We start from the raw sequence: 17,458 nt of genomic DNA on the forward strand, positions 1-17,458 counted from the left end.
CCCCAGCCCCCAGGGCCCCCGCCCTCCCTCACGCCCCGACTGCGACTGGCCGGTCCCTCCCCCTTTCAGCCTCCCGCCACCTTCCAATGGCCGAGGGGCAGGGCAAGCTGAGCAAGCCGCGGCAGCCCAGCCGGGTCCCCGCCCTGTTCCCAGTTCCCGAGCCGGGCCCCGGCGGCCTTTAAATGCCGCCCAGGGCCAGCGCGACGCGGCCCTCGTCACCTTTCTGCCTCGGGAGGCGACAGCAGCACCCCGAGGAAGAAAGCAGCCGCGACTCGGCAGCCCCGGTCCGGGCAGCTGCGGCCACCTCCGACCTCCCGGCCCGCGCCGCCTCCTGCTCCCCTCCCCCTCCACCCCGGCCCAGCCTGCCCGGTCGGCGCCTGGCCCCAGGCGTGCGCGCGCGCGCGCCCGTGTGTGTGTGCGCACGCCCGACCAGCCTCGGACCCGCGCCCCCGCCCGGCGCAGGACCGCCCTGGGATCCCCGCCCGCGCGCCGAGTCCCACGTCCCCCGCCGCCGCCGCCGGGCCGCCAGCCGTGCACCCCGGCGCGCCGTGCAAGAAGATGGCGGGATCGGTGGCCGACAGCGATGCCGCGGTGGTGAGTGCGGAGGGGTGCACGCGAGGCCCCCCCTTCCCGCGGCCCCGCACGCCGCCGCCCGCTCAGCTTGGCTGCAGCGCAGAGGAGGCTGAGGCCCAGCCGGGCGCCCCCCGCGTGGGAAGGCGCCCGGTACCTGTTAGCCAGCGCCGGCTGTGAGCGGCCGGCCTGGAGGGGGTGCGGGGGACAGGCTTGATGCCCAGGGTGCACCGGAGAGGGTGCATGGGGGCGGACGGCGGCGTGGGGGTGACAGACAGCCCCCGCCGTGCCATGCAGCCGGCGGCCAGGTGTGTGCACGCTGCACGTGTGAGCGTGCGCTTGTGTGAGTGTGTCTGGGGCGCGCGCCCCGCGGCCGCCTCCGACGTCCCGGGGATTCCCCTTTGGAAATGGGTCTGGCCGGGACGGCGGGAGGGGAGCCGGGAGAGAAGTTGAGCGCGGCCCTGCACCCCGGCCGCGTCCCTCAGGACAGGCCCGGGCGACTGCGGGTCCGGGGGCGTTTGCGGTTGAAGACGGGCCTCCCCTCCTCCGACGCGGGGCTCTGGCTCCCCGGCGTGCCTCGACCTGGATTTTGATCTAGATCTGAAGGTCTGGGGATCTTCGGCAGCTTAGCTACGGGGTGGAAAGGACGGGTTTTGTTCCCGGGCTTTATGCGGTTGTTCAATGGGCTGTGAGGTGGCAGCATCTGCAGACGCTGCCTGTGTCCTGTGAAGGCTGCTGGATTCAGCCAGACTCGGATAGGTGCTTCCCCACTCCCTCCCCTTCTCCTCCCAGCCCCCACCCCCCAAAACCAGAGCCTCTGGAAAGCCAATCTGTATGCTGCTATTTTTAGAAACTAGATGATGGGCATTTAAACAACTCCTTGGGCTCTCCAGTTCAAGCCGACGTGTACTTCCCACGACTGGTAAGTGGTTTAGTTCTGTGCTCTGTGTCTCTGCCTGTACCCCTTTTCCTTTCTAATTGCATTTTCTAATGGGTCAGGTACTCAGGATCTGAGGGCTTGGCTCTTCTCAGACAGGCAGTAAACTTCCTGTTTCTCCTGTCATCCTTTGCAGATAGTTCCATTCTGTGGGCACATTAAAGGTGGCATGAGACCAGGCAAGAAGGTGTTGGTGATGGGCATTGTAGACCTCAACCCAGAGAGGTAAGACAGAGAGTCCTTGTCACCCCAAGGCTTATCAGGCAATTACAGGGCCCTGCCCACTCTTGTTGTGGTTGTTTGTTCCTCCTCCTCTCCCCATGGCCAGTGTTGCTAGTTGGAAGTGCCAAGAAAGTACCATGTTCCCATGAAAAGAATGTGTATGAATCCCAGCCATCATTTCTCCAGACAGCTATTTATATCAAAGATTATAAATATAGGCCCACATCATTTTCTCTTTGACCCTTAAGGAGGTCAAAGTTTTTTTTTTTTTTTTTTTTTTCCCTTTAAAGGTTTTTTAAAACATGGTGCTTGGAGCAAGATCTATCAATATAAATGACAAGCGACATTATAGGATACTATTTCCCCTGGTCAATTTCTGGGGCTGTTTTTGAGACTCTGAGGTGGATAGAGACACAGATGTGTGGTTGTTTTGGGGTATCTGAAAGTCCTAATGTTAGTCATGTTCAACTTCACCAAAGTTTGTTGTTGTTTTTAGATGTATTTATTTGACAGAGAGACAGGGAGAGAGTGAACATAAGCAGGGGGAGTGGGAGAGGAGGAAGCAGGCTCCTCACTGAGCAGGGAGCCTGATGCGGGGCTCCATCTCATGACCCTGGGATCATGACCTGAGCCAAAGGCAGACGCTTAATGACTGAGCCACCCAGGTGCCCCTCCACCAAAGTTTTTACCAGAGCCTCCTTTCAGTAGTAAGATATCGGGCTTCATTTTAATCCTCCTCCTGCATACACAGTGTAATCTCCTGTACAAACAGTAGTGGCCCATTCAAAACAGACAAACCCCAAGGAGAAGGAGGAACTAGGGGAGCCTGGGTCATTGATAGCCAAACCCAGAATAAATGAGAGGATGTTCTTTTCAGCTTTGCCATCAGCTTGACCTGTGGTGACTCCGAAGACCCTCCCGCCGATGTGGCCATTGAACTCAAAGCTGTATTCACAGACCGGCAACTACTTAGAAATTCTTGTATATCTGGGGAAAGAGGTGAAGAACAGTCTGCAATCCCTTACTTTCCATTCATCCCAGACCAGCCATTCAGGGTGAGTACCTCGAGTGCTTCCATTCCAGCCGCTGGCAGAGTGATGGTGCTCTGCTCCTCCAGCAGATGCCAAGGATGCTTTAAGCCGCCAAATTTTTGCATGTCTAGGAAATTTGTCACCTGATGGTGAAAGAAAGAAAAATGATGAAAAGAGCTCTGTTTGCTAATACAAACTAATACTCACCATAGTAGCTCTTGGCTCTGTTTACCCAGTACATTTAGTAAATAAACCCATGTCCAAATTGTTAAGAATAAATACTTTTCTGTGTAGTACTCAACCTGGTACTAGGCATGTAATCTATACCTGTCCCAAAATATCCTGATTGATTAATAAATAATAAGTGCTAGAAATTTCCTCATTTTTTTTCAACCTATAAGGAGCACTAAACCTTGTTAGTTGTGACTTTTTTTAAAAGAACAATAGCGATAATCTTTTCATTTTCTCTTGTTACTTTTGCTAATGAAGTCTGGTCCTTGTTTCTCCTTCTGGGTTGACAAGCCTCAGTCTGTTTTATTGTCACAGGCTCTGTGGCTGACAAGTTCCTTCCCTTGGACCTGGATGGGTATAACTTGACTCTCCACCATCTAGTGGGCAGAAAGCACAACCCAAACTTCCCATCCAACCAAGCAATGTTAGTAGCACCTTCCTCTGTGAAGGACAGTGCCGATTAAGAGATGCAAGTAATGTGGGTAATGCGTTAGCACAGGATTTACTGAACTACCGGGCCTGGTGATGAAGTTGTCCATATTACACCTTGTTAACACACATCACAATAATAACAGCTCAGTTAAAAGCTCCATGTTGCGTAAACGCCTAATAAAGCACAACTGCCCTTAACCTGTTGCTCTTCATCTAGACATTCACAAGGGCTTTATGAAGAAGTAATAATTTTTCTTCTCACCTTACCATCTGGTGGGGGGAATAAGAATCCATGACTTTTATGTCAGTGATGGAATTGAGATTGTTGCCTTCTAATCATAGTCCGGGAAGGTACCCGTACGTATCCTGTGCCCTCCCCTTCTCTAGAATGGTAATGGCCCCTTAGCTTCCTCTTGACTGTGACGGTTTCTTTCTCTCATTTTTTTTTTTTGACTGTGACAATTTCTTTTTTTTTTTAAATAATTTTTTTTAAATTTATTTTTATTTATTTATTTGACAGAGATCACAAGTAGAGAGGCAGAGATCACAGAGAGGCAGGCAGAGAGAGAAGGGGAAGCAGGCTCCCTGCTGAGCAGGGAACCCGATGCAGGGCTCGATCCCAGGACCCTGGGATCATGACCTGAGCTGAAGGCAGAGGCTTTAACCCACTGAGCCACCCAGGCGCCCCGACTGTGACAATTTCTTAATGATGAATCTTAATGCATACGTAGCTCATGAGTATGAGTAACCAGAGCCTCTGTCTGCCAAGAGGAATATAATGCTCCCCAGCAACCAAATTGAACTGAAATCAGCCCTTCTTGGTGATATAATTTTAGTAATAATATGAATTAAATGTGACTAATATCACATATGAAGTCTCTTCTTACATGGTAGCCACTGATGCTTTTAATAAATACACAGCACAGAACCAATGATTAAAATCTATAGCGAATTACTTAAGGAAGAGAGGAAGAAAAAGCTTTTACCATATGGAATCAGGATTTCTGTTTGGCTTAACAAAGCCTTGTTAATTACACATCCTTGGTCCAGTGGTAATTACTGTGTAACCTTCTCTCTGCTTTAATGTTTACCATGCTTGCATGCCTGGACTGTTATTACATGCTATTAAGTGGGAGCCAGTGGATCTCTGTGAGGGTCTCTTCTGGGGGTGGGATAGGTTCAGGGTGTGACCGTGGAGGCATTAAGTGCCATATAAATAAATCTGTTCTGCTTTATGTCACTTTGGAGAACTGAGAAGTGTTCAAGCATGAACAATTAAAATCTTTAAAGGATATTGAAGAGTGAAGAAGAGTGGTTCTCAAAGTGTGTTCCTCATTCCAGTGGTAGTAGCATCATGCTAGAACTGGATGGAAATGCAGATTCTCAGATCTTACCCTAGACTTGCTGAATTGAAAATTTGGGGGGGGGGGGTGGAGTCCAGTGGTTTCTGTTACACTTCTCTGCGATTCCAGAGTTTGAGAACTGCTGAAGATGTTGCCTTTCTCTAAAATAAAGTATTGTGTGTGTGTGTTTTCCCCAGCAGGTTCGTTGAAATTCTGATTTTGTTTCTTCTAGGTGGAAATTCTCTGTGAGCACCCACGTTTCAGAGTGTTTGTGGATGGACACCAACTTTTTGATTTTTACCACCGCATTCAAACGTTATCTGCAATTGACACCATAAAGATAAATGGGGACCTCCAGATCACTAAGCTTGGCTGATGCTGTTTGTTTCACATAGGATCAGGTGCCACAACTGCCTGACTGTGGGTCTGGAAGAAGTGTGCTAGCAAGACCTGGAGACTTAAAAAGAAAACAAAAACAAAAAGCAGGCTTTACTGTCTCTTCTTTCTGTGCAGTTTAAACCCAAAATGACAACTCCAAACTGTGGTTTGCCCTTAGGAAGCTGTCAGAACAAAGACGCCGAGCCATTATTTCCAGAACAAAGTAATACATTTATGCTGGATTTTATTCAGACTATATTGACATGGATTTGTGATAATTTGTGATCTGGTAGCAAGTTATTCATCTTTTCAAAGCAAGGTGATACTTAGAAACAAAAGTGCTAAAGACTTAAAACACCACCACCACCAACAAAGACGGTACACCGAGATCAACTCATTTCTGCACTGAAGTGAAGTGTGTAGCACAACCGACATTTTAGTCAGGGTATTTACATAGAATGTAGGTTGTTCAAGGTTTGGTTGGTTTTGTTTTTTTTTTTTCTTGTTTTTTGGTTTTTGCACAGCGTAATGTTAATTCAGATTTTTAAAGCTTTCTCGTAGTTATTTATTTATACTCAATGTACGTATTAGAGAATGATTAATGTCTCAAAAACAGCAAGTTATGAACTTTTGAATGTACATATATCTTAGGTCCAAAGGGGAAAATTACATATTACAATCATGAAAGAATTGTTATCTTCCATACCCCTAATTAGGATCTCTTGATATAAATTGCTGTAAGTGCTTTTGGGAAAAGTTTGCAACATTTCGATAAAATTGCTTTTCAAGTAATCAACAATTACATAAATACTATTTATATCATGTTTTCTCCTTACTGTGAATTAGCACAGTATTGGCTTCCTTAAGACTAATTAACTACATTTCCCTAGGTCTCTATAACAGCTCGTTAAGTTGTTATTAAACTAGGTGAAAATATATGAGACCATTTTTAAAATAACTATTATATAAACTTTTCAAAGTATGCTATGAAAACGATTCTGGAATGCAGTGTAAAGCAGAAGCAAATGGCCCCAGATAACTTACTTGGAAATAATTTATATCAACTTAAGCTGTTAGGTCATTGTGTTAACTTTTCTTATGTGACCCTCACCAATATCCCTAAGCAATGTCTTTGGAACTTCAGAGAGGCTGCTTCCTACTGTGTTAGCTGCGCTGAGACATTAGGATGGGGGGGGCTGGGGGAGGGGATCCAGATTAGGAAATGATCCAATTAGTTTATCTGGAAGGTTAACTCCCAGGACTCCAGATCCCTGGAGTCCAGCCAATAGTGTGAATGTTTCAAATTAAGCTGTAAGAGTTTCCCTGCGTTTGTGGAGCTGATCTGACAGCAGAGCATCTCCAGGAGGAGGTGGCCGGCCATGGTGTGAATATCACCGCCTGGCAAGGGATGGCTGGAGTCTAGGTGCATTGGCGCTGGAGAGAAGGATCCTTGGCATTGCTTTGGTCAGGTAGTAGGGGTGGGGGGAGGACAAAGGGGTTCTGGGGTGGGGATGTATTTATATATAATTTAGGTTTTGTTTGTACAGCGTACTGCATTATGTTAGGACACGTCCTTGTCCTGCTCCGCTTTTGCGTTTTTTTACACGACATGCAGAGGCACGGAAGTGCCCACGTCACTTCCACGTGTCGAGAATGTAGACAGTGTTTCAGTACCAAAGTCTAAGAAAAAGCAAACTAAAATTGTGACTTTTTTATAGGTGATATATTTGGGTTCTTCTCAACTTTGAAACTGTTTAGCACAGTTCCATCGCGTTATATAAGAAGATAACTTTATCCAACAAGACTGGCTGAGTGTTGAAAAGCTTTATGTACCAGCTGACTTAATCAGCCATATTCAGCCAAGAGGGCTCTTCTTTGGCTGCAGGTACTTTCAAGCCTGTGATTCACTTCTCGTGGCTTGTGAAGCCGCTAGATTTTGAGGTGTGTTCGTGCAGACACTTTGAGGACACCCTGAACTATATTTGTAGGGGTTTTGGAGGAAGACCCCCACGGGAGGTTTCCTCTGAGTGGCCGTCCGTCCCCACGCACTGCATAATTCAGCAGAAACCAGAGGAGCTGGGCTTGTGGCTGATTGGAAGGGACACTGTTCTCTCTGCTGATCAGCTAACCGCTTAGCTGCCAAGCCCTTAGGCAGCTCAGTTTAAAGATACACTGTTAACCCTTCCTTTCTCTGGGAGGCCCAGTGGGAACCTCTTGGATGAGCCTGTTAGAATTAATCTAAATGATGTGATGGATTGATTCAGGTGGAGCTCAATTAGCAGGGGGGCGGGTGCTGTGTTACTCATTAACTGTCAACTGGAAACAGTGTTCTTGCTCTCATTGGCATGTGAGGTCTAAGGTGAGAATTCAGGGTGGAAAGTGCAATTTAAAGCTTCACAGGAAAGCATTTGGGTATGTAAGGAGTTATTTCTGACCAGAGCCCTAATTTTGCAACATGACCAAAACCAAGGAATATAAATAACAATCAGGCTCTGGGAGAATAAAAGGCAGGCTTTAGACAATCTGTCCACTTCTGCATCATAATTGGAGTGAATGTATATATCTACTTAAAAATTAATAGAAGTGACTTTATTTTCTGGGCTGTCCCAGAATTGTCTTAAAATTATTATTTTTTTAAAATCTGAAACCCCATTTCAAATCTTGCCAACCTCGGTTCAAAACCCCCTAAGAAATCACTCTGGGAAATGATGGCGACTTGTTAAAGTGGCAAATCCTTTCATTTCTATTAAGAAGAAAATATCCAAAAAAAGGGAGGGAGCCCTGTTGCCTTGAGAGAAACAGCCTTGGCATTTTCCGGCATTAATGTAGGAATAATGTTCTTATGATGACATATTTTCAAAGAAACACTTTCTTATTTACTGCGTGGTGTAAAATGTTGCTAAATGTGTTCTTACATTATTATGTCACTGCTGAAAGTTATTTGCACTATAATAAAGGAATTTTCTACAAAATGGTTCCAGTTTATAAAATGCTAAATTTGGTACCAGGTATGATATACTGAGCCTAAACCATGTGGTATAGCAGTGTTCTCTCCCTTTCATACATACTCCCAAGACCAGTTGTTCATGTTTCCCTCCTTGATAAACTGATCAAGGAGAGTGTCTCAGAGACCTAATGAGTTTATGTTGTGTGTGCAATGGGTTTTTTTAATATAGTTTATATACAGTAAATTAACTTTATTTGGTGTACAGTTCCATGGGTTTTAACACATGCATTGATTCCTGTAATTACCGCCTCAAGCAGGATACAGAATTGTTCCATCACCCCCAAAAAATGCCCTTGTGCTCCCCTTTTTTTTTTTAAGATTTTATTTATTTATTCAACAGAGAGATCACAAGTAGGCAGAGAGGCAGGCAGAGAGAGAGGGGGAAGCAGGCTCCCCGCCAAACAGAGAGCCCGATGCAGGGCTCGATCCCAGGATGCTGGGATCATGACCTGAGCCGAAGGCAGAGGCTTAACCCACTGAGCTACCCAGGTGCCCCATGTGGTCTCCTTTTGTAGTTAAACTTATCCCCTGTAAATTAGGGTGTAGTTAAACTCACCCTAATCAGGCAACCACTGTTACCTGCCACCTCCCTATAGTTTTGCCTTTTCCTGAGTATCCTATAAAGAATACCATACAGGGAGCGCCTGGGTGGCTCAGTGGGTTAAAGCCTCTGCCTTCAGCTCAGGTCATGATCTCGGGGTCCTGGGATCGAGCCCCGCATCGGACTCTCTGCTCAGCAGGGAGCCTGCTTAAAAAAAAAAAAAAGAATACCATACAGTATCTAGTCTTTTGAGGTTAGCGTTTTTCCATTTGCGTAATGCATTTGAGATTCATGTGGTGTACGTATCAATAGTTTTTTTATTGCTGAGTAGTGTTCTATTGTATAGATGTACACATTTCTTTATCCATCTACCTGCTAAGGATGCAGTGGTTTCTTAATAAATCATTAAATATAGTCTTAGCACATTGTATATACAAAAGCAAGATTGCATTTCCTCCATCTTCTCTTTCCTGTGGTTTGAATGATTAGGAAGGAAACTTGATTCCTTGGCTCTTCTGCCTGCAAATAAAACCATGGCTTACAGAAGTTGCCCCAGCTTCACTTATGGGAGATGAGTAGAGAGGTATTTACTCACAGGCTGGGTCTGGTGTCCTACTTATGTCTTGTTTTTATTCCCCCTTTTTTTTCCCATTTTTATTTTTTAAGGATGCAAAGCTGTAAGGCTGGTCTCTGTCACGGTTTTTGCGGTTAAGTACAGGCAGAATGGCACCTACATGGGCACCCGTTAAAATAGGGACAATTTGCTGAGCTGTTGGACAGAGAAGGGAGAGCCTCCCCTGCCCCACAGCTTCTCTAGGAGGTTCCCTTGTGGAATATGACATTACACTTGCTGTGCGACAGCATTGTGAATTAGGTGGTGTGGAAGATAAGCATAATTGGAGCCTCCAAGTGCCTCAAACGCTTGAGGCCCTCATTCATTTAACAGGTGTTTATGGAGCTGTGTTAATTGCTGTTCTAGGCACCAGGATACATCAATGAATAAAAATGGCAGAGGTCTCTGGCGGCTTTAAACTTTAGTGTGCTTAAGAATCACCCAGAAATGGCTTAAGGTTAAGTGTCCAACTCTTGATTTTGGCTCAGGTCATGATCTCAGGGTTGTGAGATCAAGCGGTGTCGGGCTCTGCACTGGGCATGGAACCTGCTTAGGATTGACTCTCCATCTCCCTCTTCTTCCAAACCCCCACCTGGCTCGTGCAGGTTTTCTAGGTCTGGGAGATTATTTTGCTGGGTCTGGAGTCGGTCCCAGGACTTTGTATTTTTAAGAAACATCCCGATATTACTCAGCCATCCAAAAGAATGAAATCTTATTATTTACATCGACGTGGATGGAACTGAAGGGTATTATCCTGAGCAAAACAAGTCAATCAGAGAAAGACAATTATCATCTGGTTTCACTCATATGGGGAACATAAGAAATAGTGTGGAGGATCATAGGGAAAGGGAGGGAAAACTGAAAGGGAAGAAATCAGAGAGGGAGACAAGCCATGAGAGACTCTTAGCTCTAGGAAATAAACTGGGGGCTGCTGGAGGAGAGGTGGGGGGGACAGGGTAGCTGGATGCTGGGCATTAAGGGGGGCACGTGATGTAGCAAGCACTGGGTGTTATATGCAGCTGATGAATAACTGAGCTCCACATCTGAAACTAATGAGTTACTGTATGTTGGCTAATTGAATTTAAATTTTAAAAAAATAAGAAAAAACCTCCTGGATGTCATCAGTGGTCCTGGATCCTAAACTAAGCACCTCTGCCTTGGTGAATTCCATTCACCAAATCAAACTGTTGGATTGTATGGGGTTGTGATATTCCGATCTGTGGACCTCTTCCTGTGAAAACTGCATTTCAACACAGGGGGTCCTGCCGCCCAAAATCATGCAACTGTCGTTGTTATAACCCAACAGCTGTGTGTCATTATCCCCGATTTAACCTTCTCCTCTCTTCATTCTGCCCCCACCTCAAATATAAGACCCTGTAGTAAAAGAAAATGACTTTCAACCAAGTTTTATGAAAATCTCCCTCATTTGGGTTGTCTTAGGAACTCAGGAACACCCTGACACCTATTTTAAACAGTGCATGCTCTGAGAAAGATCCAGGCTCTGGAGGAAGGCTGCCTTCCTTATTGGTAAGCATTTCAATTAGTTATTCATTGGAGAAATGCCAGGGTGGGGCCTAATTGTTCTCTGAGGCAAATACACAAAGTGGCTTATAACTTGAAAAGAGGGCAGAGGGCAAGTGGTAATGGCCCCAATGAGCTGTTCATGGCATTTTGAAAATGAATTTAGAGTCTTCCTTTCACAAGAAAATGCTGGTGAGTTGGTACATGACCCTGCATGCTTGCCTTGCTTACTAATCAGCACGTTCATTTCACAATGATTTTCCCCTTTAAAAAAAAAAAAAAAAAGTCTCCTGCACAAGGCAAAGAACTGCCTTGCAAGACATATACTTAATAATTAATTAATATGGGTTGTATACAAGATGCCAATACAACACTCAACCGAGAGAGAAGGGGAAAAAAGAGGCACTGACTCTTTCTCTTGCTTTGATACACCCTTCCATCTCCCAGGGAAGATTGACTAGGTGAGCAAACACAGAAGGTTAGGAGACATCATTGTTTCATAAGGCAACATAGACAGTCCCTAAATAATAGGCCCTGGGAAGCAACAAGCCGGCCACAGGCCTTGGGGATGATGTCAGGTTTTGGGGGCCTTCCAAGCTTTCATGAGTAAGAATGATAACAAACATTTTCTAATGACCCCAGCACCTCCCTTTCTGGCAGTATTCTGTCATTAATTCTAAAATGATAGATGCAAATAATCAAACTTGCTTAAACAACTGGTCTGGGAACAGGAGGAAGAGAAGCGGTAAGGTCATGGTGAGACGTGGGACTAGGGCACCCTGGCCTCAGGGATTCCTTCTGTAAGCCCAGGTGGGCATTCTTGTTAAAGGATAAAAATGTTTTGGTTGTTGAAATACATTGGTAAATTGAATAATCAACATTGCAGTACTAAGTGGCTACACATGGTCATCATCAAATTAAGAACTTTCCAGGGGTGCCTCATGCCCAACTCCTGGTTTGGCTTAGGTCAGATCTTAGAGTTGTGAGATTGAGCCCTCCCTCAGCACGGAGTCTGCTTGAGACTCTCTCTCCCTCTACCCTTCCTCCCCGTGTGCACGCTCTCTCTCTCTCTTCCTCTCTCTCTCAAGTTAATTAATTAATTTAAAAAAAGAACTTTCCAAATACCCCATAACCATCAATCACAAGTTTAGGTGGGCACTTAAAACTTCCAGCTTTACTTTGCCTCCCATGAGAAATGGAAATAAGGACACCTGTGTCACCATGTTTGTGCAGCTAGAGTTAACCATCGTTTTTGTGGGAGTTAAACATTCATCACAACTGAAAAAAGCCAGAGTTAAAATAATTATAATGCCGGGGCGCCTGGGTGGCTCAGTCAGTTAAGTGATAGACTTGATTTCGGCTCAGGTCCTGATCTCAGGGTCGTGAGACTGAGCCCTGAGTCGGGCCCCACGCGGGTGTGGAGACTGCTTGAGATTCTTTCTTCATCTCCCTCTGGCCTGCCCCCCCGCTAAAAAAATAATAAGAAGAAGAATCATGATAACAATTTCTATAACAATCCTCCACAATGTTGTAAAACAGTATTAAAAGTGCTAGTCTTTGAGACTATATCTAATCCCTTGGAATATGCTTTTAATATTGTTTCACTGAAGTCTATTTTATTTAAAATCTAGCCAAAATTAGCAGTGTATTAGGCAATATTTAGAATGATGTTTGTAAAATATAATTAGGGATTTTTTTCTACCCTAAATTATTACAGCTGTTCCAAAATTAGAAGCATGGGTTTCTTCCAATGCAGTAAAAGTAATCTTCAGTTCAACATTAAATGATTTTTCACGTTACATTAAAAAGTGAACAAGAAAGATATATGCACAAAATGATAAGGAACTACTGAAAACATTCTCTTTTAATGAGAATCTTCATGGAGTAATGCGGTCTGTGACTCTAAGATTCTAATTCACCATTCATTTATCCTACATTTTTTAAATCCTCAAATTAAAAACAAAACAAACAAACAAAAACCTCATATTCTAGAACATAAGACCAATCTCTTTATTTGAGGAGGTTGGAAAAAGACCTGCTTAAAAAAGACTCTGATTAAAGTTGAATATTGGGGTTACCTCACAGTTTGGGTTGTTGTTGTTGTTTTTTTTAAGGCAACGGCAACTAACATTATCTCTGCTTTTGTAAGCAGTGTAAATTCCTGACTTGGGATTCCCCTTGTAGTCCTCAATAACTTTGAAATTACGTCAATGATTTTTAAAATTTCAGCTTGCCAAGTTGAAAGGGCAAATACGTTTATACAGTGAGTGCTCTTAAAGCTTGTCTACATAGCTATTCGGGTCCACAGCTCCTCTCTCCTGTCAGATAATCACTCATAACTGATGCTAATGAAGTGAAGCCGGATATTAATGGAGCACTTTTATACAAAGGCACCCTGTTAGGCACTGTGGGTTACAGAAAGAGATAAAAGAAAAATGTCACCTACCCTTGAAGAATTGATGATCTAACTGGAAAGACAGGTCATGTACTTATAAAATATACATAAAGATGAATGTCAGTAAGTAGGGCCAGACTGAGTGGGCAGAACATTGCATGTTCCAGAGGGCAGAGCTTGCTGGGGAGACCCAGGACAGTGTCTGGGTTCAGAAGACTTCAGCTGGGCTTCCAAGCACCTGAACGCCCTTGGCACCTCCATGCTACCCCAAAACTCAGCAACCTCTGCACAGCTGCCCGCGGTACCACTGATGCCACCGACTGAAGTCAGGAGCACAGCTGTCCATTTCAGATGGCAGTGATGATCAGAAGCCTTCATTTATTTGCCGGACTAACACGATTGTGTTTATGACATGGTTGGTCTCCTGTGAACAGTCTTGGGTTCACTTGAAGCCAGTCTTGGAGGAGGATGCAGTGCTTTTTCATAGCCTCAAAAAGCCAGACTACTCCAGAAAGTGTTAGGCAGCAAGAGATTTTATTGGCCATTTTGTGGGAAGAAGAGCATTTTATCACATATCACTCAGTGAACAGAGGAATAAAAATCCCTACTAGATATTTCTTTCTTCCCAAGTCCCTCTTGAACTTCTAGCCCTCCCCAACCCTCTCCTAGGCAGCTTCTGCCTCTCCCCAGTTCCCTTTATCATGCAGAGCTATTTGGCCTGTACCAGCTCTCCAAGGGGGCTTTTAAAAGGCCATTTTCTCTATGGGGAAGATTCAGGCCCAAAGAAAATTAAGAATTCTCTATTATTTCATTTGCTAGTATCTTTAATACCTTGCCTCATTTCCAAAACAACTCAAGGCAACAAAGAGTGAGGACATCAAGATAGGTGGGGAGGAAAATGCCAGAACCTCCTGGTTCTTTCTATCCTCAAGACTCAGGTTTAATATTTCCCCTTCAACTTTCCCAGTAAGTTAATTTTAAAGAAGGTATTTCCTTCTTGGTGTTCTCTTATTTGCTTGCTTGTTTAATATCCCTCCCTCCCAAGAGATTTCATTTCCATCAAGACAGATACCATATTAGTCTTGTTCACTACTGCATTTCAATCATTTAGCAGGGTGCCGGTCACAATTAATAGTAAATAAACATTTATTGGGTGAATCCATGGTAGCCAAGATGATGTATGTTATCTATTGCTTTGCAACAAATTATCCCAATATTTAGAGGCTTAAAACGAGAGTAAACATTTATTATCTCACACAGTTTTTATTGTTCAGGAATTTGGAACAGCTTAACTGGGTAGTTCTGACTCAGAGTCTCTCATAATATTATCATTAAGGGGTCAACTAGGGCTACAGTCATCCAAAGGCCTGCCTAGGACTCTATAATTGGGGTGCCTTCTTTGTATTTGACAAAATCTTGGAGAGGAATCACTTTCTCTCCACTTAGAAATACTGTGTAAAGCACATAGATCAATGGAATAGTATAGAAAGCCTAGAAATAAATGCGCATTTACATGGCCTATTAATCTTTGACAAAGGAGGAAAGAACATGCAATAGGAAAAAAACAGTCTCTTCAACAAATGGTGTTGGGAAAACTGGACAGCTACATGAAAAACAATGAAACTGGACCACTTTCTTACACCATCCACAAAAATAAACTCAAAATGGATTAAAGACCTAAATGTAAGACCCGAAATTATAAAAGTCCTAGAAGAGATCACAAGCAGTAATATCTCTGACATTGACCATCGCAACTTTTTTCTAAATATGTCTCCCGAGGCAAGGGAAACAGAAGCAAAAATAAACTATTGGGACTACATAAAAGTAAAAAGCTTCTGCACAGGGAAGGAAACCATCAACAAAACTAAAACACAACCTACTGAATAGGGGAAGATACATGCAAATTACATCTTCAGTAAAGGATTAGTATCCAAAATATATAAAGAACTTGTATAACTCAACACTGAAAAAACAAAGAATCCAATTATAGAATGGGCAGAAGACATGAGCAGACATTTCTCCAAAGAAGAAATACAGATGGACACATGAAAAGATGCCCAGCATCCCTCATCATCAGGGAAATGCAAATCAAAACTACAATGAGATGTCACCTCACACCTGTCAGAATGGCTAAGATCAACCACACAAGAAGTAAGTGTTGGTGAGGATGTGGAGTAATAGGAACCCTCGTGCACTGTTAGTGGGAATGCAAACTGGTGCAGCTGCTGTGGAAAACAGCACAGAGTTTCTTCAAAAGTTAAAAATGGAACTACCCTACAATCCAGTAATCACACCTCTGGGTATTTACCCCAAAATACAAAAGCACTAATTCAAAGGGATACATGCACCTCATGTCTATTGCTGCATTATTTACAATAAGCCAAATTATGGAAACGGCCTAAGTGTCCGTCAATACACACACACACACACACACACACACACACAATGCACTCACACACACACACAATGGGATATTAATCAGCCATAAAAAAAAAAGAATGAAATCCTGCCATTTGCAACAACATGGATGGATCTAGAGGGTACAATGCTATGTGAAGTAAGCCAATAAGAGAAAGACAAATGCCATATGATTTCATTCATATGTAGAATTTAAGAAACAAAACAAATAGGCAAAGGATAAAACAGAGAAAAAGAGACAAACCAAGCAACACACTCTTCACTCTAGGCAACAAACTGATCATTACCAGGGGGTAGGTGAGGGTGGGGGGCGGGGTGAAATAGGTGAAGAAGGTGAAGTGTACCATTGTCTTGATGAGCACTGAGTAATGTATAGAATTGTTGAATCGCCATATTCGACATCTGATACCAATATAACACTGTGTGTTAACTACACTGGAATTTTTTTTCAAGTTAATAAAAAAAAAAAAAAAAGAAATACTGTACAAAGGAAGAGCTTAGGACAGACAGATTGAGGTTCACATCTTGCTGCTTGCAGCTCCGTGATCTCCCTGTGTAAGTTTTGACCAATCTGAGCCTCATTTTTCTCTTCTGTAATATGGAGCTGCAAAAATCTTCACACAATTCTTGTAAGGATTAAGGAAAAGAAGGTCCCTAGGGCAGGTAGCATGGTGCTACCTGAGAGCTCAGCAAATGGTGGCTGTTAGAATACACCAGAAGGATGACTCCCTCACCTGATACTTAATATTCTGGACCTCAGCTTAGCATTTCTGAAACTACCTAAATAGCAGAGCTTGCTAGGTTCTCAAATGGCAGGTGAGAAAAACCAAGTCCAAAGAACTCAAGTGACTTGTCTATGGTCACTTGGGAGGAGGGGTCCTGGGCAGGGCTTTCTGCGGAGACATGGTGAGAACCAGCTGAGGAAGGGTGATGAGTAGCTCAAGACAGCAGTGTCCTGCCTGGGCTCCTTGGGGTCATTCTGGGGTGAGTGGGACACTGGTTACTATCTTGGTTGATTCTTCAGGGGAGGCTTATGTCCCTGACCCAGCTCCCAGCGACAGTTTGAGGGGATTATTTAGTGGCTGGTAAAACAGCAGAGACAGGGCATCCTTATTCCAATAAGCCACCCGAGTGCATCCGGCAGCTAGAACCAGATGGAAAACAACCAGTTAGGCCTTAACGAGCTTGCTCAACTGTAATGCTGGGGAGTCCTAAGAGCCTTACTAATTATCCCTTCTTGTTGTTGGTGTTGTTTGGGGTTTTGGGGTCTTGTTTTGCTTTTTATTTTTTATGGGGTTTTGTTTTTGTTTAAAGTTCCCTCACTGGGAAGATTTCTGCTTTGATTAGTCATCCACGCTTTCCCGGCAAATTTTAAGTCATTTGCAAATGTGAGCTTATGAGACTGTGTTTGTATTTGTCTGGGTCTCAGGCTCTCTTCAAGTCACCTGAATGGCTTCCCTCTTCACTCCAAAGACCACGCACTTCTTCTTTTAATCCATTCTAGAAAACCACTGCAACCTATCCGGGACTCTAGAGCAGAAAAGGATCAGCTTTTCTCTTTTCTGCAAAAAGTAACTCCCTTGTTAAGCGATGAAAAAAGCACCCAACCTTTTTAGGTCAGGAGGACAGGAGGTCATGCCCTGCACAGGCTTTTATGAAAAACTCTGTATATGAAGCATCACCATGAAAGTTAAATGGGAAGTCAATCCGTGTTCTTACACTACAATAAATTAAAAGGAACCCCCTAGCCCACCCATGGCCTAGGAGAGAGAGAAAACTCCTACTTACACGTGAAGTTTACTACAAGTGAATTGTCTGG

General features: G+C 44.1%; 1 protein-coding gene across 1 annotated transcript; it reads left to right on the forward strand.

The window, feature by feature from the left end:
• The first annotated feature begins 85 nt into the window (after positions 1–85).
• LGALSL (galectin like) lies at positions 86–8,113 on the forward strand. Its single transcript, XM_080813386.1, has 5 exons — positions 86–594; positions 1,421–1,492; positions 1,644–1,732; positions 2,607–2,784; positions 4,999–8,113. Exons 1-5 carry the CDS (start codon positions 559–561, stop codon positions 5,140–5,142), a joined length of 519 nt encoding a protein of 172 aa, XP_080669512.1. The 5' UTR covers positions 86–558; the 3' UTR covers positions 5,143–8,113.
• Positions 8,114–17,458: the final 9,345 nt, after the last annotated feature.

The sequence above is a fragment of the Martes martes genome (genome assembly GCF_963455335.1).
Source record: "Martes martes genome assembly, chromosome: 9".
Taxonomy (NCBI): domain Eukaryota; kingdom Metazoa; phylum Chordata; class Mammalia; order Carnivora; family Mustelidae; genus Martes; species Martes martes.

What these genes read in the sequence shown, in the direction of transcription:
- LGALSL (XM_080813386.1), top strand. Translation starts at nt 559, where the DNA reads ATGGCGGGATCGGTGGCCGACAGCGATGCCGCGGTG. An exon ending in CCGACAGCGATGCCGCGGTG is followed by an intron (nt 595 to 1,420) that starts GTGAGTGCGGAG and finishes TGCTATTTTTAG; the next exon opens with AAACTAGATGATGGGCATTT. An exon ending in GTAGACCTCAACCCAGAGAG is followed by an intron (nt 1,733 to 2,606) that starts GTAAGACAGAGA and finishes TGTTCTTTTCAG; the next exon opens with CTTTGCCATCAGCTTGACCT.